This window comes from Rhopilema esculentum, chromosome 19 (assembly GCF_057945365.1).
Source record: "Rhopilema esculentum isolate cy_ngs chromosome 19, ASM5794536v1, whole genome shotgun sequence".
Taxonomy (NCBI): Eukaryota; Metazoa; Cnidaria; class Scyphozoa; order Rhizostomeae; family Rhizostomatidae; genus Rhopilema; species Rhopilema esculentum.
This window is the reverse complement of record NC_142833.1, coordinates 4,572,421-4,598,576: the sequence shown is the minus strand read 5'-3', so window position 1 is coordinate 4,598,576 and position 26,156 is coordinate 4,572,421. Positions and strand designations below refer to the sequence as shown.

At 35.3% G+C, this 26,156-nt stretch overlaps 2 protein-coding genes and 1 non-coding gene across 3 annotated transcripts; 1 reads left to right on the top strand and 2 right to left on the bottom strand.

The window, feature by feature from the left end:
* Positions 1 to 362: 362 nt before the first annotated feature.
* LOC135688168 (nucleolar complex protein 2 homolog) lies at positions 363 to 22,748 on the bottom strand. The gene is made up of 18 exons (XM_065204895.2): positions 22,613 to 22,748; positions 21,575 to 21,688; positions 20,839 to 21,070; positions 18,802 to 18,915; positions 18,223 to 18,346; positions 17,387 to 17,480; positions 16,745 to 16,823; positions 16,046 to 16,156; positions 13,883 to 13,993; positions 13,253 to 13,441; positions 12,590 to 12,726; positions 11,005 to 11,116; positions 9,886 to 9,999; positions 8,864 to 8,965; positions 7,927 to 7,995; positions 5,078 to 5,152; positions 3,397 to 3,510; positions 363 to 1,028 (listed from the first exon to the last, which is right to left on the bottom strand). The coding sequence occupies exons 1-18, from the start codon at positions 22,654 to 22,656 to the stop codon at positions 786 to 788; spliced, it is 2,178 nt and encodes a 725-aa protein (XP_065060967.2). The 5' UTR covers positions 22,657 to 22,748; the 3' UTR covers positions 363 to 785.
* LOC135688618 (U5 spliceosomal RNA) lies at positions 14,413 to 14,528 on the bottom strand. Its single transcript, XR_010516392.2, has one exon. It is a non-coding gene; the product is annotated as a U5 spliceosomal RNA (small nuclear RNA).
* Positions 22,718 to 26,062, top strand: LOC135688170 (uncharacterized). The gene has a single exon (XM_065204900.2). It carries the CDS (start codon positions 22,718 to 22,720, stop codon positions 24,290 to 24,292), a length of 1,575 nt encoding a protein of 524 aa, XP_065060972.2. The 3' UTR covers positions 24,293 to 26,062.
* Positions 26,063 to 26,156: the final 94 nt, after the last annotated feature.

Here is a 26,156-nt window from a genome sequence, read left to right as displayed (position 1 = left end):
TGTTGCTAACTAATATTTATAGATAAGCGTTTTTGATTGAGTGTGTCAGAATGATATTTCAAAAACAAGTTTTGGACTAGTCAACAAAAATTGTTTAAATATGACTTAGGTACTGTAAAATTTGTTAATAGCACAGTAAACGGGAAACATGCCATATTCTAAGAACTTTCACCTGACACTCCCCAGAGTTTGAACATGGCATAATGGCTCAAAGTAAGCAGGAATTTATATGCAGATGTGGCTCAAAAGTAACAGACCTCTCAACTCCTTGAAGAGTCATTTGCAGACTTTCAAATTCATCACGGGCCATAAATTGGCTATCATTCCAGGCAGAGAAACAGCTGTGATGAAAACGACTGTCAGGCATTTCTAAGTTCTTTATTGACAGTCTATTATCAAATCAATACCTTGTCTAAGTGCACAAAATTATGATGTGATACATCACCAACCCATGTTACACCCCAGGTAGAAAAATAGTTAGCTTGTTACAATGAGATGAAAAAGACCAAATCATAATGTGTAAGATTTTTGTTTTCATAAGTACACAATTTTGTGAATGCCCACAAAGCTTTGAAAGAAAAATGCACAATGTACAGATATTAATCAAAGGTCCTTGTCTAAAAAAATCTTAATCCCACAATTTCAGTGTTAAAATCTCTAGAGGCTTTGCTAACCAATTGTTACATTGGCAACTTCAAATATCATCAAAAATGCTAACTGAAAAGTTTTTACACATACTCATCAATAGAATTAAACAATGTTGTTGTTTTAATTTTGAATGTCCATTAGTCTTCATCTGAAGACAAAACAAAATCTTCTACAACATCATCTTTTTGCAGTCCTTTTTTGATAACATCTTCAAAATTTTCAGCTTTACCATTTGTTAAATTTGACTTTGTTTTTTCTTTCACTGATTGTGATTTCTTCTCTTTTTTCTTTTCCACCTTAGAAGCTTCCTCTTCACCAGTTCTTTTCCGCTTTTTGCTTTTAGGCTCTTCCTCATCTCCACTACTTTCATCTTGATAGTACTTTTGAAAGACGAAAAATGTTTAAATAAGTTTGTTTAATATTAGATATAATTCACTCAGTTTAACACTTAAATAGTTTGTTTTAGTATACTCTCAAGTTCAGTAATAACTTTTTGACAAGCATTGTCATAGAACCATACATACAACACAGTGCAAAAGAGGACACAAGCAAGCTCATTAACAGGATACTGAGCAAGTTACAAATCATGTTTAAATTTTTTTGGCTAAAGACTTTTTTGCAGTCATTTTAAAAAAATTATACCTGAAAAATAAATTTTCCTGCCACCTAGCAGTCCTTTTCGTTTAGCGCGTGCGATCGCACCCGCACACGCCTGCACACGCGCAAGTTAAATTGCGCGTGCTTTTGACCACACGCGCAAACAGGTGTTTTTGCAGTTTTCTGTTAAAGGGCCTCTCCAGCCAAATTTTGCACTTGCATTTTATTGGCAATTTTTATAAAGAAGTTGAGCCTGCTGATCACGAATTCGTTATTTGTTTTTCGATATTTTTTTACAGTTTGTGAGATATAAGCTCTTGCATTTCGATAATTTAATTGAATTAACCGACAAAAATTTTTGGTTTGGTGACACTGTGACGCAATTTTGACGTCACAGTGTATTTCGGATAGTCTCGCCTCAAACCGAATCGAACGACGGCGATTCGCAAATTGAACATTGCAAGTGATGGTACTTTCAGTGCTGTTCCGCCAGCTTTTAGTTTGAGCATTTCAGACACCAATTCTGAAGCCTTTAGTTGTTCATCGTTTCTGGAGAACAACTGAAGTGACAATTTCGATTAATTATACGCGAGGGAAGAGCTGGAATAGGAACTGGAACTGGATGCAGTTATCAACGCGTGACCATGAGTCCTTCACGCTTCGGTGGAAGATATACGAAATTAATGGCGAACGAGAGCCGCACATTGTGACGTCAGAATGTCACCAAACTGATTCGGCTTTTGTCGTTTTTTTCTCGGAAAGGTGCAACTTTAAAGCCTTACAACTTCTAAACTAATTGGAATTTTTCAAAAACAATGACTTTGTCATAATACACGCACCAGATGCTAACTTTTAAGTCATTAAAAAAAAAATTTTTTTGCTGGAGAGGCCCTTTAACATCAATTTCCTATGGTCTCATGATTGTTTATCATTTCCCTTGTTACTTGATTCGGACTTTTGACCACAATATGATTTTTCCAATTTTCGGGAGTGATGTTTGGCTTTTGACTGAGTGCTCCATTCAACTTAGCGTCTCGTCTTTCAGCTAAGTCGCCATTAGCATGTTAAGTGTAAAAACTGATTTCCTGTCAAAACGTAATTAGGCCCTGAAAGCAAGTAGCTGTTGGAAACAATTTTTACTTGCTCTTGTAACTTTGGAGCGTTACGACGACTTTTAAAAGATGGCTGCTAAGGGCAACAAAATCTGTTATGTATTGATTAATTGAGTTTTGCTCTTGCACGTATTCGAGTGGCTTTTTCCTTCTTGCTTCTTTTACCAATTTTATCAGGTTTGTACTTCAAATTTTCTTACAAGTGCGATCGCACGCGCAAATTTGTTTACATGTGCCCTAGTATCAATACTCAGTGATTTCTATAATTTCTACAAATGAGTTCAAACAGAATTACTGTCTGCAAATAAAAAATTATGCTGAAGGTTGGCCTACAATCCTTACCCTTGCCAAAATTGTTGGAGCACTTGCGCAATACTAAAGCTTTTTTAAAAAATCCCCCTACCCCAATCCCCCATTACAATGTTGTTCAATTTGGCTGTTTTGATGCTGAAGGTTAAAAAAAGTTTCACTGATGAGCCTAATTGTTTGTGACTTATTCTGGTTTATTTAATAAAAACCAGAAAATCTAGATTCAAATAAGTTTGATGATAGAACGGTTATATTTGATGTACATTATACTTAGGGTTGGTAATTTTGATTAGTTGGTTTTATTAAGCTTAGTATGCATAGCTAGAAAATGTAACAACTTTAAAGAAAGAAAAATAGAAAGAAAAGAAAGGGCCTGACTTTAATTTTTATTCTAACCCCTGACAGCTTCAAAAAGGCTGTACAAACAAAAATCCAAGGTGTACTAATTTTATGCCACCTGCAAAAAGTACACTTTTGCTGAAATCTGTTTTGTGCTACTTATCAACAGGGTCCTAAACAACATTTTTTCAGTAAGTTACCAGTAGGTCGAAAAATGACTTTCCTAGATTGTGTTAATACAAACTCAGACTTCAGGCCTCAGGTACAAACTTACTTCATAATCATGGGAACTTACACAGCCTCAAGTGATTCTCTTAACCACACTAAACATAGAATATCCAAATAAAAGTACATCAAGTAATCGTTAATAATTAATTATAAGAATACTTACTTCAACATCATCGCCGTTTCTGTTGGCTTTCTCCACAGCCTTCATCTTCAGCCAGGTATCATTGAATTTTTGCAAGGTATTTTTCTGCTGGGCGTAAGCAATTTCCCAATTTTTCTGCATTTAAAATTGTATTTGTAAAAGTCCAGTTCATGATGCCATCAGTGAACTTTTTTTACAAAGCTTGGCAAATCTTGCTTGTCTGCCTTGATGGCCGCAAATATTCTTATCCTGCCCCCCTTATTTATTTGAGACATTTTTGCTCAAAATTTCTAATTGAATACTGGCTCTGTTTCCTATAATGGTTATGTAAAATTTTGTGGTACTGGTAAAATCAAGATGTACAATTGTGAATATTGCAAAAAAATTTCTTTAGGTTTGGGGTCATCAAATCCGTCACCTCAATTCTAATTGCATAACACACTATTGCAGCTACAAAGCCCAACAATCGTCTTGGCATACTACAATTTCACAAGCAACTCTCTTAACCCCTTATCTATCGATCATTAATATTTTTGTTAATTCTTTAATATAAACTTTTTATCAAACTGAATCCAGTTAAAGCATAGTTGGAATTTCAACTTAGAAAAACTCCCAGACACTGCATTGTTTCAAACATTATAACACAAAAACTCCCAGACACTGCATTGTTTCAAACATTATAACACAAAAACTCCCAGACACTGCATTGTTTCAAACATTATAACACAAAAACTCCCAGACACTGCATTGTTTCAAACATTATAACACAAAAACTCCCATACACTGCATTGTTTCAAACATTATAACACAAAAACTCCCAGACACTGCATTGTTTCAAACATTATAACACAAAAACTACCAGACACTGCATTGTTTCAAACATTATAACACAAAAACTCCCAGACACTGCATTGTTTCAAACATTATAACACAAAAACTCCCAGACACTGCATTGTTTCAAACATTTTAACACAAAAACTCCCAGACACTGCATTGTTTCAAACATTATAACACAAAAACTCCCATACACTGCATTGTTTCAAACATTATAACACAAAAACTCCCAGACACTGCATTGTTTCAAACATTATAACACAAAAACTCCCAGACACTGCATTGTTTCAAACATTATAACACAAAAACTCCCAGACACTGCATTGTTTCAAACATTATAACACAAAAACTCCCAGACACTGCATTGTTTCAAACATTATAACAGGAACTGATTCTGTTCAAAATTGTGTTGCAACTATTCTGTGTTTTGAGGATTTTTAATAGACCATTTAGATACATTTTTCCCAACAAGGCTCTGATACCTCAGCTCAAAACCTACATATTTTTAAGGGATATTGCTGCAAAAAATAAATACCATCCTGCATACCCCACAGAAAAGAAAGAAAAATCTTTGGGCATTTGAAACCTTGAACACAAGATCGTGATGAAGGTTCCATCATTTGCCTTTTCTGTACACTATCCTGGGTGTTTTCTAGCTTTTCTTACCCTAAGACCTGGAAAGGACAAACCTGGTTTAATGAAGTGCAGCTACTTTAAAATAATTCACTAATTAACTTTCAACTGAAAAGGTGGGATTGGGAAAATACTAAAGTATGGAAAACCTAATTTCTTTCCATCCAAAATTCTTCTAGGTACTTGATAGAAATAAAAGGTAATGTTGATATTTGAACATTGCTATGTCACTCACCACTTCCTCGATGTCTTTAGGACTGAAGTTCACAGAAGACCGTTTCCGTGAGAGTTCATGACCAGCTTCTTGCAACTAACAAAATTACAAAAAAAACCATGATGTTATTCTTTGGGATCTAACAAGACTGTAATGATTATAAAAAAATTCATGCTAGCTAAAATCTAAAGACTGAAGGGGAATAATAGGATATAAAGTAATATGGGGGAAGTGTAGGGGTCTGCAGACCTGCAGAATGAGAGCATTTTTGTTCCGGGATTACAGTTTTTTATTGCTTTAGTACTGATTTGCGGCTTCAAAGACCCTTGTGGATATTAGATTTCAACGGTTGTACGAAGCAGATTCTGGATTTTCAGCAAAAGAAGATGCTGATGCTGGATCCAGATGATTGCTGCAGACTTTTGACAAGCTGTGATTGATTTTAAACATTTTTATAATTTTAAACAAACATGAGCTTAAATTTGAATGGATAACCACAATCTTTGGTTAACTTCGGCTATAGGGTGTATTATGAAACAACTAGGCATTTGATGGGGATGGGATATAATGGATTTGCAGAGTTCGCTACCCCTCAACACCCTCCATTTAATATGGAAGGGATGAACCATTTTAGATATGCAATCAGTCATCTAGATTACAGTTTACGTAACTGGACTTTAAATCATGCAAAATCATGCAGAAAATTTATTTGAATCATACCTCCACAGTAGTCAATGGAATAAAAATAAAGCACCAATCATTTTAAAAGTGATTTTAGGCATTCTTGCTTTGAACCTACTTTTAAATTTACTGACATTGCATTCATTAAAGGAGAACTGACACGCAAAAATAAGTTTGGCTAAAACGGTAGTTTGTGACAAGCAAATTCTAGGATCGAAAAAATTTTTTAAATCACAGTTACCGTTTTTGAAATACAGGCGTTTTAAGTTGAGAAACGACAATTGTTCCGACAACTTGAGACTCGAGGCGAAAATCGTCACGAGTGGACGATCATCTTTGACGTCACAAGTGACATGTTCTCAGCACGTATCGTGTTTCTCTATAGAAACCTTTAACAAAATGCTGCGGACAAATGTTTATTTTGTGCATGTGAAAGGAGCTAATTTTGCATTTTTGACACATAATTGACTTTTTCAATAGTTTGGGACTCTGAATCGGAGTTTTATTACACTGATTTCGAAACAAATGGAGAGTTTCAGCCGTCTGAGTTTTTGCTACCAACCAGTGCTGCCGCTTGGGCAGACAGTCGTCCCATGGCTCATCAGTGACGATATTGTAAACAAAGAACAGACTGGAAGTACAAACTGATATGGAATTTCTATTAAAAATAATGCTATTGCTACAATCTAAATGAGATCAGGTATCGTAAAACTAGAATTTTATTTCAGATTGAGGCGTCTTTGGCCAGACTGCTTTGTCTGTATGGCCTAAATTGGCTAAAATGCCCATGATGCCCTAAACGGAACTGCAAGTTATTAATTGTTAATATAACATTCTATGATTGTTTCTCAATGTTTTAAACGCGTTAACTGTATAGTGATATTGAATAGTAAAGGCGGGTTAAATGTCGACTTGTGCGGATTTTATGCCATTTTCGCCCGGCGTGAAGGGTTTCGGGAACTGATAAGTTACCTGGCAGTCGAAAGATCTGGATTTACGAAATAGGCTCTTAGCTCTTAGTCAAAGAACTTGATTTCTTAGTCGAAGAAAATGCTGTTTAGCTGTCATAGGAATATCAACTGACGCATTATATTCTTTTGCAAGCAATTTTGACTTGGGTGGGGGATGGGCTTTTTGCAAGACTAGGTTATTCCCTAGTATCTCAACCTCTGTTAAAATACAATAATCAAGTTCAGTGAAATTATTATTTAGTCACACTCGCAGCTCCCATCAACCAAGGTTTTTTCTTGAATTCATATTTCTGCACCCAAAGCAGGTTGCAGGATCGCTTTTACCGCTGTCTCCACTAGATTTCGTTTGTCTTTTGGCTACTGCTTCAACCCCCTCCCCCCACCCCCCATGTTGCGATTTTTTTGTAATTGTAAAAATAAAAACTTTGAAGAAACGGTATCAGTTTTCAAACAAAGTCGACTCCTTTTTTCACAAGCTTAGAGGTTCTTTCAATGTTTCAAAGCATGCTGGTTCGAAGATATCATGGCATGAAAATAAAATTTATGTGGATATAAGCGTCTTAGCAGACATGTAGCTAGGATTTTCTAGCTTCTATATACTTATAAATGAAATGCCTGACAATTTTTTGTCTTTTCACCGCGGACTTTTTTCAATAAAACACGAAACTGCACTTGTATTTTCACCGTTGCGGTGAAAGCCTTTACAACAGCATTGTTAACGTGTCACTTGTGACGTCAACCGAGAATTTTAACAACTCCTGGCGATAATCTTGTTTCCGCTTCGGGAAATTCCCGAGTCCTGGCTGTGACGCATTTGACGGATAAAAGTGCAAATATCAGAAAAACGGCGAATCTAAGAAGAAAACTTTTTCCAGATTTGAAATCAGCGACAAATTTTGCATCGAATAAGCCAAAGTTATTTTTGCGTGTCAGTTCTCCTTTAAGCAAACATTTTTTGGTTTAAACAAGTTTTTTCTAGTAGCTGAAGAAACAAGCTTAGAAGATTTGGTAACACTCTTATAGTAATAAAACGTTTTGTAATCATAACATCTGTCAGTTTCTTATATTTCAAAAAAATATTAATTAGATTTTAGGAATATATCAAAGCATGATAGTAAAAAATACAGTTTCGAGTTGGCAACAAGAAAGAAATAGACCAGAAGACGACATGATAACATCATAACATCATAAGTAAGAGGATTAAGATATGATGTTTACCTTATCCACAATCTGTTTTATCTGTTTGCTAAATTTTGGCACTGTAGACTTTTTCATGAAGCGTTTCATCTAAAACAATAGACAGGGATGAGAAAAATCAGTTACATATTGCTTTTGTAAGTTCTTGTTATTGTTTTGAAGTTAGTCAATAAATCAAGAAGCAATCAACCACATAACATAATCAACCTGCGGCATATAAAACTCCCTTTAATAGTCAACAAAGGGAAATATAACAAAATATGCCTGTATCAAAAGGCCTTTATCCATATGAAAAAGAATAACATTGACAAAATAGGGAAGTAATTTTCGATACCACTTCCCCCCACTCATCATTCTTGTAACAAACAAATATATATCTTATTAGCTGTCACAATGACCTCTATTTTCGTAGTTGCTGATCAAAATCAATCCTTCTATGTTTACATGACATCCTTTTTTAAATTCAATATTATGAAAGATACAATGAAAAACTTTAACAAACGTTTAGCAAACACCTACACAGCCAGAGTAAGGTTAAAGGCAGTCTGTCCCCTTTGTGATTGGCTAATTCTAACTTGAAAGCCTTGCCTTAAAAGAGGGTCTTCTTCTGCAACTTTAGCATTGGATATTAGTTATGTAGATGAACACAACAAAAAGTGCCTTATCGTTGAAACTGATTTAGATGCTCGACACCAGAACAACAATCACAGCAGCTCGTTCAGGGAGTGCAGGCTGTTGAGGTTTTTCATTCTGATTGGTTACTTGTGCACCAACGATGCATGAATATCGTGGCCATGAACAAAACTTCTGAGAACATTGGGGAAAAAACGGCCTTCAACTGACAACCTTAGTTCTAGCGATCAATTATAGCAGATGTTTCTGTGCCGTATATCCTACTAATATGTTTGCTAGCTAGTTGCCATATATTAGTAAATATAGCAAATTTGATATATCTTACCCGTAGACAAATAGGGAAAATGAGTTCCGGAAAGGCAATGCTCGTTGAATGATTCACAAAGTGCTCCAGCAACAGTTCTGTTACATTTTCCATAACACAGTCCTATGAATATTAAAGTCAATATTCGGAGATGTTTCAAGCATTTCTTATGATTTGATAATAGCGGAAACTTGCTATTAAACATGTAAAGAAACACTGGGCTTTTTGTCATTAAAATCTTGGGTCATACAGAGCCATATAGATTTATTTTACATAGTTACTAACTATTTCATTCAATATTGACTGATTGATTGATTGATTGACTGATTGATTGGTTGACTGATTGATTGATTTATTGATTGGAATATTGCCACCTTTTATGCTGCATTGGGACACGATTGCTGTGCCAGAAACAAAAGGATTGTATGCAAATAGTATGTTGATAAATCAACAATATTATCTAATGTCTTTGCATCAGTATCAACATTCTATTCAAAACTTAATATTTCTTGCGTTCAGAATGCTTCAAGATCTCAAGCCATTTAAAATCTTTTGATAGCATAAAAATTTCAGAGGATTTTCAAAAACTGAAAAGTCAACGAAAGAAATATATCGAGGAGAGCAAAACATCGAAATGGCTTTGGAAAAGTATTTAAAGACAACCTTTAGCTTTTTGTCTAATATTTTCTGAGTAAAAAAATGCCAGACCATTCTCCGAAAGGTGTCAGAAGAAAAAGTTTAAGTATAGGATCTGAGTTAATGGTGGAGATCTCCAAGCATTTCCTGATAATCAGCCAATCAAAATGCTAGAGTCTACATCATCCATTATCACCACAGCTTGTGCAACCATGCCTGAATAGAAGTGATCTGAAGGTTTTTTTTGTAGAAAGGTCTTTTAACTCAGGCTATTCACATTGAGTAAATATATTTCGAAATTTTTAATTTTTTCAAAGCCATATTTAAATTTTGTACAAAGAAAAATTGTTTAAGAATAAGAAAATAGTGCAAACAGCTTCATAATATTTTAGACAGCCATTGTTCACCTGGAAAGCTTTTGTATGCAGCTGCGCTTTTGGAAGTTTCAATGCACAGGAAATATCAGGAGCTTTGGCTGTGGAGGGTTTGCTTTTCTTGTTAAACTCAGAAGATTCCAAAATCTGCAAAATATTGACAGGATAAATGGGGATTAGATTCAAAGAATCCAAACAAAGTATTTTTTCAAAAAAGTGCTTGACTTTGGCCCAAAATTATTGTTGATGCTTAAACACAACAGAGTTCTTAAGAGTGACGTCATTAAAAATCTGTTTAAGAATACTTCCAAACAGCCAAATGAGTTAAATATGTTAAAATCGGGTCATATCTTAACCAATTCGCGACATATTCAACTATTTTGGGACTTTTCCAGGAATTTCGTTGTGCTCTTTCAGGTTATGGAATCCAAATGCAAAAATTCGAAAAAAGGATTTTTGTTATGTTTTAACTTCAATAAAGCATGGCTAAAACATACGATCAAGATTGTGCTAGTTCGTTAAGGTTCCTTTTTTAATGGAGTATGCGTTAAAATTCGTAACTTTGAGTCTCACTAGCTCCCTGCAACAATACCCGAAATTAGACAACACTTGACTTCTCTTACCACAAATCAGAATAAAACACAAAAATAAGTTGATTCCACTACTCCTTTCAAAATATCAACGCACCCTCGCAGTTAAACCCAGTTGAAATCTAAACATACTTTTAAGAACTATGTTAAACATACTCTAGGTAATTTTATTTGTTCCTGGAAACTCAAGAGAAGTAATCAGAAAAGATTAATCTATTAGAATCCCAAATACGAAACTTCACCCTTGTCAAAACAACAAACATATTATCAATTCCAGTTCAATGTTACTGCTAAGGAGTAAAAAGCTTCATTGCAAGTCTGATGTATTTTGATTCGCATTTGCTACTATCTAGCATGTCCTGGTCCTTCCCCTCGATGTGACCACACCTCGTGGTCTGATGTCATTGCACAAATAAATGAAAATAGAAATTAAGACCTAGGTTTACATGTTTTATATTCAGTAGAGTAAAAGATGAAAAGCTTTAGTACTTTTCAAAGGCATTTTAAAACTCTGTTCTACAAAAAATTGTTTGAAAATAGAAATGTCTGGGACTGATCTTACCTCAACAAGATATGAAGCCACAGGAATGTATGTATTCGTTAGCTTTGATAGCATATTCAGCGATCGCAGACAATGAAACCGTAGAGGATAGTAGCGTGCTGTTGGTATGAGTCTAAATAAGAAAAGTATTGTCGAAATATGACTTCTCTAGTGTGAAATTCAGCATAGCACAAACGTAATGTATGGTAATAAAGCATCCATTGAAAATAAAACCGTTGCTTGAAGAAAATATATAAACGGCAGGCCTAGTCATTGTTCTATCGAGCAGTTTTAGATTTCATGCACATAAATATGGAAAACTGTTATTGTGTAGACAGAAGTAGCTCGTTTTCAAAACTTGGACTTCTTTGGCAATTTTTTTTCTATAGGCAAGAGCTAACGGCCGAGCAACCACTATAGCCAGATGCTTACTTTCTGATTGGCCTATTTCGATCAGTAACTGGGTATAGATATTTCCTAGCTTAGAGTTTTCGATCATTATCTGACCATTTCTAACGATCATTGCCATAAAAATACCCCAAAAGGTGTCCAACGAAAAGCTTAATAATATATCCAAATGCTTGTTATTTCAAAGCTATTTCTAAAAGAAAGATAACAATTTCAAAAGCTTTTATACATGTTTGACAATGCCTTGCTGTATATTATTTTAAAGATGTCTTGAAAAATATGGTCAAAGAATAAAATGCGAATAGATTACGCAAAGTGAGAATTTTTACCGTTTATCTTAAAGGCAAAAAATAGTTATAAGTTGTTTGATAAGCATAGTAGATTTAGCTATTTATGACTGATGAGAACAAAAACAATTCAACATTGGTTATTGGTAGATATAACAGCAATTTGAAAACAATAACCAAACTCATTTTTGAAAAAAATAATGTAGGCCTTTGTCCAGGAGCGGAAACCTAGCCAAATTTTGGGGGGCAAGCCAATTGTTTTGAAAAGACGACGTCACACTTTCCCACTATTTAAAACAAAAGACCATTGCTTTCCAAACTATTTGGGGGCGACTGCCCCCCTTGCCCCCCAGGTGTCCATCCACTGCTTTTGTCACAAAGATAGAGCTTAAGATCTGCGTGCTAATTTTATATAATCACAATTGTGCTACCTGTATATAAAAAAATATAAAATATGCCTGGCGTAAAATAAACATAGCAGAATGTTTTTGTAAACCATCACGACAATTTAAAAACGAAACCTTGCACATTTGTCATTTTCTTCACACAGCACTCGACGAAGAAGTGTTTTGAAAAATTACGTCATCAAAAAAGCCATTAGAACTTTTTGGTTACAAGCTTAGACCCTGGTTTTGGGTCTTTGCCGAAAGTTTATTTTGCCGATTTTAAGACGACTAAAACTTGAAAATTTAAAAGTGACACGTCTGACAAAAAGTTTCTCGGTGAAACTTTCAATGATCAGTTGAGTTTTAATAAATTTGGAATTTCAACACGCCATATTTACATGAAACGGCCTTTAAAAACTGAACCTGTGCTACAATTCGTCTACAATGCGGTCACAAAACATTTCAGAGTCAGACCATGAATCGAACAAGCGCAATATTAAGTAGCATGTTCGCTGTTGATCTTACCTAACAACACCGAGGGTTACTTGAACGACGGGGTAGATTAAAGGAGCCAATGTTTCACCATGAAGTTCCCCAACGACTCGTGTCCACAGCTGAATGCAGTTTATGTATTGCCAATTATAGACAGTTTGATACGCATCCTGTGCCAGAAAGAAATCATTCGTTAAATAGGCATAAAATTCTGTTGATATTAGATGGATACTTGGGAATAGCATAAATGTTTATTAGTCCATCTCTGCTATGCTCTTTATCAGCGGATAAATATCCTAAACAAGGCATTGCGAAATACAGATTTACGGACATGAAACAAGACACAAATAATATGTCAAAAATGTGCACGTTTCGTTTTACAGTAGACTCCCGATAACTCGAACCCCCGATACTTCAAACATTTGCTAAGTCGAACTGATACTGCAGTATTGTTCAGTAAAAATGTGAATAACTCATAGTTTGCGACGAAATCTCTTTAGCTTGTTACGTAAAAATCTCGTAAATCTCTCGAATCTTTCTTGCAACCCCTTCTAACTTCTTTTTCAGCAAGAATTATAAATTTAGAACTCATCACAATGACGTCATTCTAGATCTTGTTTTATTACGATGACATATTTCTACGCATAGATCAAATCACGTATGAATTATACAAAACTCCTCAAATCGTGCTTATACCTTCTTTTTGGTGGACAACGCATTTCGCAAGTGTATAGCCATCTGTCGAATGTAAACAAAAGCGAACTGGTATGTGGTGCTATGATCCATTGCGAACATTTCGACCATGGAGTTCTGCATGAAGGCGATCACTGGTTTGGTTTTGAAGTTCATAAATTTTGCGTGCTTGACGAAGCCAACATACAATTGCTGAAAAAATGCACAAAATAATTTTAGCAACAACTAACTAAATTCAATTGAACAAGGCCGTAATTGGCAATTAAATAGAATATCTTAAAAACAAATTGAATTCAAGGTGAAGCACATTTGAGTGGGGCAGATTGAGAAAAGAGACGAGATTCTCCAAAATGGGGGCACTTTCAGAAAAAAGGGGGCTCACTGAAGTGGGACAAATTTTTTACAAGAGAAAAAGTACCCCTGGAATGCCACTACAATCACCCAGTTCAATGTTGATATCTCTGCCACTAAAATACATACGCTCCAACTTTGAAGTGGGCGACTTCTCTTACACGGTCTTCAAAAAGCTCGGATACAAGAGTCAAATTTCTCTTTAAGTATCATAAAGGTAAATTTTCTCGTTGTAAATAAACAATTCTTTCAGCCTGGTTATAGTTATTGCAAATTTCTTACCTTGATAATGGTTTCATAAAGCTGAGGCATTGCGATTGCAATCTTTCTTAAGCATAAGAAGGACAAGACTCTCACGTGCTCCTCCGCAGATGACCACATACGAACTAATCGCTGGGAAAATCAAATTTCGGTTAAACTTGGATTGCTGTAACATCAATTTATTTTACTACGTCATTTCCAAAACGTAAAGGGGGAGGGGGTTTAATTCTGAAAAACACAATCCAGAACGTGTTTTAACTGACCAGCCAGCTATGGGCAGGGGTGTAGTGCTTTGAAAAGATCAAGGGGCGCTTATGAAAAGTTCTCTAAAAACAATACCAAAACCGGGGAAAGAGCTACATTTCGGCATTATCATGGGGACTCTGTCCCCCAGTCCATATCTCTGGTGGAAGGAACTGGCCAAAGCAGGCAAAATAGTAAAGTAACACGAAAGAAGAGGAATCACCGTGCCAACTATCAACTTCGTAGGCATTCCTCCTTCACAAAGATCAACTGTCACTGTGTTGTGTGACTTTATTTCAACTGAAAGTAGCCCCGTATAAACGAGGCATCGAAAAATTTCTACATGCTCATTATTTTTCCTCCTCCACGGAAATCTTTAGTAAAAGGCGAAAGATTTTTACGATTTGAAGGAAGAACAGAGCTGTTGTCATAAATGTCACAATTACGGCTGACCTACATAATGGCCGGTAAGAAATGAGGTAGCAAAAATAAGCGCATGCGCTGACTAAATAGGATATGTTGGGATCTTCCTAAAATGATTTAGTCGAAATACACAACAACGAATTATCCACGGGAAACATTCTGGAAAGAAAAATGGCAAACAAGACGAATGCTGTTAAAGACAGATAGCGCAAATTAAATAAAACGATCGCGGTTTTTAAGGCACACCACTAATAATAAATAACCACATATTACGATGCCTACCAAAAGTCTTGAGACACCGACAGTATTTTTGTCATTCATATTGTAAATTTCAAGATTTGCATGCTTCTGTTATTATTTTTTATTATTTTGTCAAGTTAAATTCATTGATTCTGTTGCGTTTTTATGTTACATGTTTGATTACCGCACTGTTTTGTTTGTAACTCTTTTTACGGGAAACGTGTGTCACTGTCATCGCATTATGTTAGGTTTCGGCTAAACGGACTCCGATGGAATTCTTGCGACCAAAATCGTTAAAAATGAGTTTATAAGTAACACTGCAACACAACAAAAATGAAAAACAACAAACACACATAAAAATCAGTGAGGGCTAATATTTCGCCCCGGCATACGGGGCTTCATCGGAACAAGGCTTTAATATTGTGTCATCAGTATTTATGTTGTGGCAGAAAGACTTAGTTCTACAATTTAATCAAAAGTGTTAACATCGACAGAAGAAGTGTCTTCAGTCTCTTTCTGCAAGCGGTCTAGGCCCTCTGGCCTTGTCCATGTCATCGGGTATTGTACCGTCGTAAGAAGAACCAATCCATAATTGTTACAATATAAGCCGTTTTCCCCCAGCCTTTAGAAAAGTTGGCTTATTGCCCATAGAAATTAACTGTTTGATCGAAAACTTTTTCTTAAAAAACTGGCATGGCTGAGATGTACTTCTATAATTTTTCAAGGGGGGGGGGCAGGGGCAGTTCAGCTGTTTCTATAAGGGTGAGTTGAAAATAGATAGAGACTTGGCCGAAACTGTCTGGGTGTTAAAAGTACTTTTGGCAAACATTGTAGTGTCCTATGAAAATTCTCTTCATATCATATGACTGCATGAAAAGAGACGTGAATCAAGTGCGTACATTGTCCGTTCGTTGGCGTTGAAAGTTATTGCTGCCCGTCAGTTTCGGGTCTAATTTAATGAATATTCCACTATATTTTGGAAGGTGAGTCCTTATCTTTGAGAGTGGATGCAATATGGATCTTTGGGAAATCCGGGTTTCTGTTAGGTTACTAAAGCTCTGGTGAAAAATGCAGGCTTGACATATATAGTCTAGAATGCTGTGGTGAAGACGTTAAACTTCGCCTTAAAAACCTCGGCCTATCAAATTCCTCTGTCAGTCCCTCGAAATCTGAAACTTACCTATTTCAACCTTGAAATAAGAAAAGGAAAGTAAGGAAGGAAATTTTGACATCGAATTTGAAAGGAAAACCTCGAAATCTTGAAATAAGGACAAATACCTTGACCAACATTTTCGCGACTTTTGAAAAGCAAGAATAATATGGTACAAGATCTTGCACGTGACGCAATACAACTGCCACCATGCCTGGCTCAGAGAGTTGCCGGAGTAACTAGAATGAAAAGATAACGATTCAAAATATTTATTCATGTATTCATATTGATTTATGCTACAATCACTGCTTTAAGGTTTAAGAATATGGAACTGACGTCAATTCACAATGATGTATGCAACCACGCCCTTTTCTCCTTTAAACTGTTCGTTTGATGCAAAGTGAGAAATGATGTCAGAGAATGTTTTTCTTCGTCTTATATCATATTTCCCTGAACTAGAAAAAAGTTTTGTCAAATATAGGAGGGGGTAGAAGTGGGTGTTCCCTGGGCATTGCCTCTCAACCGCGAGGCGCATCGGATATCAAACCTCATACTTAGACATTTTTGAGAGATTTTATAAAAAAAATCTATTTTTCGATGAAATAGGTAGGCTGATATATCACAAATCTACTGTTCCAACTTCGAGCAACTCCTTAAAAAACCAAGACCTTCAATTTCAATCATTTTCACGCCTATAATTTGCTTTTGCATAATTTGCATTATATGAAATGAATTTAGAAAAAGAGAAGGGTATTAAGAGAATTGAATTTCAAAATTTCATCTGTTAAAAAGTGTGTTCATTACAGCGTTTATGTTGGACAAATTACCTGCAATAAATCTGATAAGTAATTTTTCACAGTAACTTTAACTTTGGACCATTGTTTACTTTCAGATGGAAGTCTTGGCCTAACAACGGAGACAAAAATACATTAATGACAGTGGAAAAACATTCATACTTAAATTACTTTACATTTGAATCAAAAAGTGCTTAGAAGCGTGCAATAGACAAATTATCAACGCAATATGATTACACCTAATTATCAACGCCATCGAAACATTTGGGTGCAGTATGGGACTCTCTGCTATGGTACAAAATGCTTTTCATTAATGCTGCCAATACAATAGGAACATTTACAAAATTAGATAAAAAAATGCATTCACGAAACATGAAAAATTTAACCGATGAGATCTTCCTGTCTCAGAAAGAATATTAAAAATCGATATATATTATATATGCAGTTTATAAGGCAAAATATGGGCAAGATTATTCTAACTAGTACGAGCTTTACGAGTTTCACATCCGCATTTTTTATGACTTTTGGAAAGAGCTAGCTCATTTAATTCGTGGGCTTTGGTCCTCTCAGTTACGCAGCACAAGAGCGTTTTTTGAAATCCAAGATACAAAATATCATTTTTCAGAATTCAAAAACAATTCAATACTAAAAAATGAATCCATAATAGTTTCTTACTTTTTAATCTTTTTGGTTCCCTTTTCACTTGACAAATGATGCTGTAGAACACTTGAAGCCGATTTGAGACACAGTTGGACCAAATTATTGAAAACTAGAAATGGCAAATTCAATAGAATAGCTTAACAAGGCTTTCGTATATTATTTTGAAGTATAAAATGGCGAAACAAAGTAAAGTACATTTCGCCTTATACCTCTTGGATGTAGCAGAAGAACTTAAACGTTGATGTTAATTCGTCTCAAAAGCTTGAAGGATTCTGCAATCTTGACAATCAGCAATCCCTAACCTCGATCTAGTGGAAGGATGCAACTGATAAAACTAAATAATTTCTTATGCACCAATGAGAACATTTGGTTTTGATGAAGAAAGATTCAAAACGCCTTAATGGTAAACAAAAATTTTCTTTAGTTAAAAAATTATAAGGCCAAGAGTTATGTGCAGAAGATTAAAAACCGATACCTGTTTTAACCCAATAGCCCTTCTAACCCCCCTCCCCCCCTAAACACGAAGGTTTCTCTTTCTTTGTCTGTTCTACTTAAATACAATGAACGTAGCACAGTTTTCATCTTGCGAAGCAAAGCGAAATTAAATGATAGATTCAGATACAAATATGAAATATATATAATAAAAATATTCCTGTATGAAGGTCTCTTTTTTGCACTAATGCATTCGAGCAATTTCATCATATTAGTGGGAAAACGTCAGCCTATGATCAACGGCATTGAACAGAAAAAAGGATTCATGGGAAAAAATCATTTCTTGACATATAGTTATTCATATATACAAATATTCATATAAATGGAGAAGCAGAATCAAACATACAACCCACACATACCCATTGAGCTTTCAACTTTGAAGATAATTTTCCCTCTCGATTTTTCATCTTCTTCGTCAGAGGCTTCAGCGACAGCATCGTGGAATATTCTCAAAAGTTTTCGGAGTGAATACAAGGAGTTTTTCTGCAGGTTAGAAACGACAGTCAAGTACAAACTGCAATTTATTTTAACTGAAAAATTAAATAAAATTCGAAAAAGGATAGCTACATACAATCACTGCCAAAAAACCTTGAAATGTTCTTTTATGTAAGTGTTCTTTTGGAACATCAACTGTTTCCAGCCGAAAAACCGACACGGTACCCTGTCTTCCCAAAAAATGTGCTAGTTGCACCATTAAATAGCACAAATGTCTGACCCTACCAAGGCTCTTAACGTTACAAAATATTGTTTGGAATGAAAAAATTGAAAAACTAAACACTGTGCAAAAACTTAGGGTATGGATTGTAGCTTGTAGGACTTCTGGAGCATACGGCAGAAAAGAGATACAAAATCTAAGATAACATGATCTACCTAAAATGATGATAAAACTTCTTTCATTAACACAAACTACAATGAGAGGTTTGAAAAAGGTAACCTACTTCAAGACCTTTCTTCAACTTGGCCAAATCTTTTAAATCAACTAACTCTCCATCACGTGAAAATTTATCCCTCTTATCAGCTCTGTCCTCCATATCACTATCCATAGCCTCTTCCTGGTGTCATAAAAGAAAATAAGTGACATTATTGATGAATTGAACAACAATCCTAATAATTTAATGCAGAAAAAGGAAATGCTGACTGTGTCATCTAATCCTTACAATTAAAAACATTAATTATGCTAAGTTAAGCCTTTTTGTTTGATAGATAGCTGCATGATGGTTGCATTCAGTGTAAAACTCAGAGTTTCAACTTAGAACAGTCCATTAATTATGCATAAATTCATGCAAAACAATAAAACAGTCTTTAGGGGATCATTTAAACACCCCTTGATGCTAGCATTGTTAGACATCTGTATTGTATTGCATTGTATGTAATAATTACAGGCCTTTCTGGGAATAAATTAGCACAAGTGTGGCATTTCGCACCCCTAGACTGTTTTAGGCGTGTGATGGAGTGCTATTGGTGTTTTGTCTTATTTCTAAAAATGTTTAATTACATAGTATATGGAACCTTCAAAAAACCCCAATCTTAAGTCATTTTTTCAGTTTTCACAAAACTTTAGCAAAAAATCTCTGGTGGCAGATAGTGTGAAATTTAAGAGATTGCATTATGGAAGTTATCGATTGCAAGCGCTACAGACGCATTGATTTTCGAAATAACAATCTTTGATAAGAACTTTCAATTGACTTGCATTTTTGGATGATTTTATTTCATTTGCACGAGAATTCCAAATCTTTGGACCCAAAAACCCTTGAAAATTTCATGCCTTTGTCACAACCTGCCGTTTTCCAAATGTTTCTGCTTTCATATGAAAATGATACAACATTGAATAATTTGTGGAAGAACGGTACAACCTCATCACACAACTATGCCATATTGCGCAAGCCCTTCTGGGGAGGATTATTTAGTATTGCGTGGCTCTCGCTCTTTTTTTTAAATCCAGCTGGCAGTAGCAACTGGTACTGAAATCAGTGGCATAAAACCAATAGCATACAGAAAACGAGCTTTCCAGCAAGGGGCCATTGGCAAAGGCTTTAAAAAAACAGCAGCTCCTTAGAATGATAGATGCCTGACGATCTGGTATTTCGCACACAAATTTCTTCAAATTTTTGTTACATATTGCTTACTGTTGTGGACTTCAATAGTATAGCCTTAAAATGTTATTGTTGCCCCCATTTCAGTAATATGGAAGCTCTTTTATGACCCTTTTACTTATCTTGCTGAAGACGCCAAATTTAGATTAGAAGAAATACAGCACATATCTCTTCTAAACTGGAAGCCTTTTGTTGAAAAATTCAACTTAATTTGCCATTCGAAAAAGGTATTTTAAAAACATATGCATGCTAACAAATGATAAAAAATTTGATCTCTCCTGACTACTACTAGCCCTGATGCTACGGTCATTTGGTCCGTGTTTATTTGCATTCAAGTGTCGTCACAACAGCTCTTAAAAATGATCAAGTTGACCCAGTACAGTGGACAAGACTGGTAAAATACATCAAAATACAAAACACAAACAATTTCTTGAGGTTTTGTCACCTATTAGTTTCCAGCGCTTTGGTTAAAAAACGAATGAATGATTACAAAAACAGGCGTGCGATTAAATGCACTTGTCGGTGTGGGGAGGCCTGTACCAGCACATGCGATCGCATGCCTTTCCCAGGAAGGCCTGAATTAAAAAAAGGATAGGCATGCTGGGCCTAGTCAAGAATGGACGGTGAAACTAAAGCTTTCAAAGCTACCCTTGCAACAATTGACAGCCAGAAACCCTGTTTACACTGTCGTTATGAAAACTGTTCCAAAAGCAGGGGGTCTAAACTGTCTCAAAAGCAGAGAAAAATCTTCTCACTTACAAAGTCTTCTAGTCTGTGTAAGCAGAAGGGTGAACCGTGACAGTTTTGTCACAGTTCCAAACTTGCATGGGACATTGTAAACATGGTCAAAGGTTTCCCTGTTTCTAATTTGCAAAATCTAACCTCATCTATAGTTTCTTCATTTGTTTTGTTATTTAACAGATCTTCATTGCCACTGCCATCTTCATCATCATCTTCACCATCATTACTATTTTCACCATCTTCTTCATCATCGGATTCATCAAACTCAAGTAATTCCTCATCATTTTCTTTCAGGAATTTGAAAAACTCAGGATCCTTTTCTTCTAAACTTGTGAGAGACTTTTTGTGTGTGGATGGTTTAGCAACTTCATTCCTAGAAAACAAAGCGAACAATTTCAAATGTTTGAAGTTGTTTAACAGTTATGATTAGCAAGGGTAAAAATTATGGGCCTTATACTTACCAATTCACAAGGCAGAAAATTTTGCTGTTTTAATCAGATCTGCATAATTCATCTTTTAATATTTTGAAAGTTTTGAATTTTCACTTATATTGTTTGTGTGTGAGTCATAAAGCATGACAAGAGCCTTTTCTGGCATTCATGCAGGTGTGCCCATGCAAAATCATTTCTTTTTTACAAAGCCTGAAAAATCTCATAAGAAAACAAATATAGCTGGATTCTGCAAATAGATAAATATGCCAACATGCTTGAAATGGGGCCGCAGTAGTTAACAGCAAATGACAGGAAAAACCACACTCTTTTGGAGTAGCAAAATCTCTTTTTGGAGAAAAACCTACTCCAGGCTAATAGATTAAATACCAGCTAGAATCATAAATACATAAAAGAATACATAAAAGAATCAAAAGGGAATCACTTACTTTTCATTTTCATTGGCAACTTGTAATGAATTCTCCTCAGCATCATCTGAGCTAATGTCAGAATCCAGGCCATGTGAAAAAAACTCATCTGTAGATAAATCTTTCAATTTCTTCCTACAAAATGGGAGTTTAATCAATGATTGACATTATAGAAAACTGTTTCTACCTGTATTGAATTCCCATCACAACACAAAAAGTTCTCAAAAAATTTCCTACCTAATATTTTATTAAAATAAAAAATATACAAAATATATAATGTGGCAACTGGGCTCTGCTATTCATCCAAAACAAGTTGTGTTGTACCTGTGTTTTTGCACAGTCTAGATTTTTGGTTAAATTTTGCTCTATGGCAGAATCATACTTTTAGGTATTGTTTAGATTTGAAAGACAGAGAAAGCAGTTTTCTCCAGGGAAGTTGTGTCTTACATTTGAAGAAACAACATCTGCTAGGAAAAACCAAAGTTTCTTTAGCTGTTGTTTACTTTTATTTTGCACAGCTCAAGGCCTAGTTCTAGAAGTTCCTTATTTCTGGACCTACTTTGATTGATTTGTAGTGAATAATGATTCACTGAGATTCACTAAAAAATTGCATATAGTACATTGAAAATATGCAATTGTAATTGCTAGATTCTTAACTGTAGCTAGAAAAAGAAAACAAGTTGAAATCAGAAAGAAGGGTTTTACACAACAAAACACCCGATAGCCACCTTCTAAAACAATTTATCTGACTTTTTAACACAAAATCAAAATGGTGAATGTTTTCCTAATTCATGATTATTTGCAACAATGAAAATATTCAAAACTGAAAAGTTCCCTATAGATTTTGCCATCAATACTAACGGTTGTATAGTTTTTTTCTATCTTCTACATGTAGGTTCCTAAAAAAGTGGTTCGTTATAAAAAAATTCTGTACATTTTTCATATTTACTGTGCAGTGTGTGTAGTACCTATCACTTATCGTGCCATAGAATTCCTTACACCGTATATTTAAGGAACGTCTGCACTATAAACAACAAATAAGTAAAAATTTGATAATACCTTTTTGCAATTTTGGTCTTTTTATTCGGAGTTTTCTTCACCATTCTGAAAGTATCTTCCTTCAACTCACAGTGCTGCAACTATGCTTCAAGCAAATGGCCTAACATGTGGAGCAAGCCTCGATTTCCACAAGAGGCTTCATTGCAAAGAGCACATTTCAAGATGGACGACGATTTCTTCTTGCCTATTACTGATTTAAGATTTCAACTTGAAGACGACGATGATGAGCTGGGCTTATCAAACAGAGAAATTGTAAATGAAAAAGATAAATCTCCTTCACCAGTTCAAGAGGTAAGAAAGCGTCCAAAAGGAAAAATTAGAACGTCAAATGGCACAATCGAAGACGGGAATCTTAGTTTAAAAGGGAAAAAATCAGCCTGCAGAAAGGACATTGGCGACGTACAGGAAACATGCACCGATTCTGGATTTCAAGATTCAATTAAAGAAAGGATAAGGAAGAAAAAGAAGAAGAAAAAGAAAGTTTTAAAGAAAGACCATATCGTTCAAGCTTCCTCTGAAAATTCATCATTAGAAGATACAGACAACACCAAAGAAGAGGTTTTCAAATACATCAAGAAATTGATCAAAATTGGGAAAGTGATTGAAATCCGAAAGCTGATAAGAAGAATAAAGATCCTTAAACTGAAAAAAGGGAATGCTCAACAGCAAGCACAGAATTCAAGAAAAGCTAGCAGTTTATTAGAAAGAGTAAACACATTAAAGGAAATGGATTTTGATGCTGAAATTCGTAGCTTTGCCACAATTTTGGTCAGTTTTTCAAAGTCTGACAAATTGCAGTCAGATTCATCAGAATTTAACTGGGTTGAAATGTTAAAGAACACATATGATAAAAATTCAGTTGCAGAGATGTGTTGGAGATTGTTGGAAAAGAATGGTGTAAAGGCCCACATAAATGATAAGTTGAATGGCATCTTGAGGAAAAATGTAGGTAAACAAAAAGAATTAAAGTTTTCAGATAAAGTAGAAAGTACACCTGTAATTATCAGGGAAGAAAGAGTTATAAGTACACCTGTAATTATCAAGGAAGAAAGAGTTATATCATTAAAAATGGATGCCACTCATGAAGACATGGACAGTAAAAGTGAAGTTGTAATTAAACAACAGGCCCCATTCAGAATGAAAGTAAAAGATTCTATAAAAGTGCAAAATGAAGTAAATCATAAAAGAGTATTGAATGAAAAAGTGACTGATAAGCAAAGAAAAAAGCCAAAACTTGAAAGAAAGATTTCATCAAAGACTTTCAATGGACCAAAAGAGAGAAAGAGAAATAAAGGAGATAATAATGCTGTAAATAGTGACAAGAGAAAGAAATTGCTGTTTGAAAAGATGAAGAAACTTAAACAGAAAAATGGGAATAGACTTGGGCAGAGAGCTAGAAGAGAATTATGGGAAAAGATGTATGGGGGTGAGGCTGAACATGTGAAAAAGGGAATTTCATTGCAAAGAAAAGGCGGCTTTTCAGCAAAACCAGGTTATCAAAATAAGAGATACAAAGATAGTAACCAAAGGCATGAAAATAGAACATATAACAATGATAAAGGTCAAAGAAAACGACTTGGCGAAGAAAAATTGCATCCATCATGGCAAGCTAAGAAAATGCAAAAACAGCAAAATAACATTGTTGAATTCACTGGCACCAAAATTACATTTGAAGACTAAAATCTGCATGATAGGCTTATTTTTTTACTTTTTAAAGCTAGGTATAAAAGCTATGTTTTTAAATTTATTTTGAAAAAGATCATGCATTGTATGTTTTTTACTTGTTCCAATTCAAAAAGGGTTGTTCACAAAATATGTATGCTCCATTTTAATCTTCAAAGTTCCTCTACCTCAATGTGCTGCTTGCTTCTTATACACTACTATCCCGGAGGGGGGGGGGGTAATTAGTATATTTTGCTGACAGGATGTGTACGTCTTTCCGGGTACCATTTTCAGCAATTTATTCCACGGTTGCCTGATTTTCGTTGTTTTCTATTCAAAAATAACAGCAAAGAAGCTGCCCCTCCATTGTTTTAATGACACCAAAGTCTTTGTTTTCCTTTGTTCTTTTTACAAAAATTCCAAAGCAGGGTGTCATTTTTAGCTATTTTTCTAAAGCTGGCTCAACAAAACAATCTTACGAGTGCACATCCCTGTCGTTTTGGTATCCAAGTAACCCCCCCCCAGGACTACTATACATCCCTCCCACATGTCCCTATTCCCTTTCCATTTTTAAATGTCCTTCCCCACCTCAAAGGTGTGCATACTACTTTGGGGTTATTGTAGGCTTGACTTACTGATTTCACTACAGTTGTACCCCTTAAGTTATTGTATAATATTATTGACCAGATCATGTTTGACAGATCAAGCATCTTTCAATGACACCAAAATTTCATGCCCCCTTCCCTTCCCCCTTCTTTTCTATAAGACAAATATTGAAAACCATTATTTTGAAAGTTTTGAAAAAAAGAGGATCCAGATACTGTAGTTGCCACTACATATGTCACTGGAGCAGACTGAGCAACATGATGTAAGCTATATGGGTAAAGAGTTGGAAAGACCCACCAATTCCATTTTTATGCCTTGTGTTTAATTGGTGTCAGCTTACTAACCCTGTTGACATCACATAGAAAAATAGAATGTAAGCAAAAAACAGTAAGGCCTCTCTGTGGCAGTGGTGGAAAAGTTGATGGCTTTAGGGGCTGAAATTAATTCAATTTACGTTTTCGTTTGGAAGTCAAGCTTTCAAACGGTTTTCAACATTGGGAAAAATAATTTGCTTTTCTCTTAAAATTAGTTCTAGGATAATTCTGTCACAAATTTTATTTATTGGCCTTTCCTTTTTTTAAGAGTTAGCTTCCTGTTGAGTGAATCAACTTGAGTCCACCTTCTTTTCGGAAAACGTCAACCAGAGATCCGTATTTCCTTCCCTCAAATAAAAACACTTTCCACCACCTCTCGGAGGCACTGGAACCAGGTTGCCCAAGCCATATGGGGGTCGTAAGGCTTTGAGCTGTAGTGTAGCGAGGGGGAGGCAAGAGTGGGCGGAAACCCCCGAATGCCAAATGGTATCTTTGAAAAAGGGCGTTTTCAGGCGTTCAAAAAGATGTGAACAATTATTTTTTTCTCACTCAACTCGCCTTTGCCCCCCCCCCCCCCCAATCTTACCACCCTGGCTACTGGATTTGCGGTACAACGGAATATAAATTAAATTTGTCTTAGATTAAAATTTTGGAAATTTCTCGACGAAATGACGGATTCTCCAAACTTGCGTTTTACGTTTTTATGTTATAGTGTTTTACGGATTCATTGAATTACATATTAATTTTCCAATCAGCAGTATCTTTCAACAATTTTGGGATAAGAATTTCAATTAAATTCTGCTCAGGAAGGGCAGATTCAACTAAATCCAACTCCTTACTGAACATTTATTGGAATCTTCTATTTATGTTGCCTTACCCTACGTCTACGACATCGGAACATAGATCCCCTTGCTCTTTTTCCTGTGATCTACCAATGAACACTGGCCTTGTATTATCCTGGT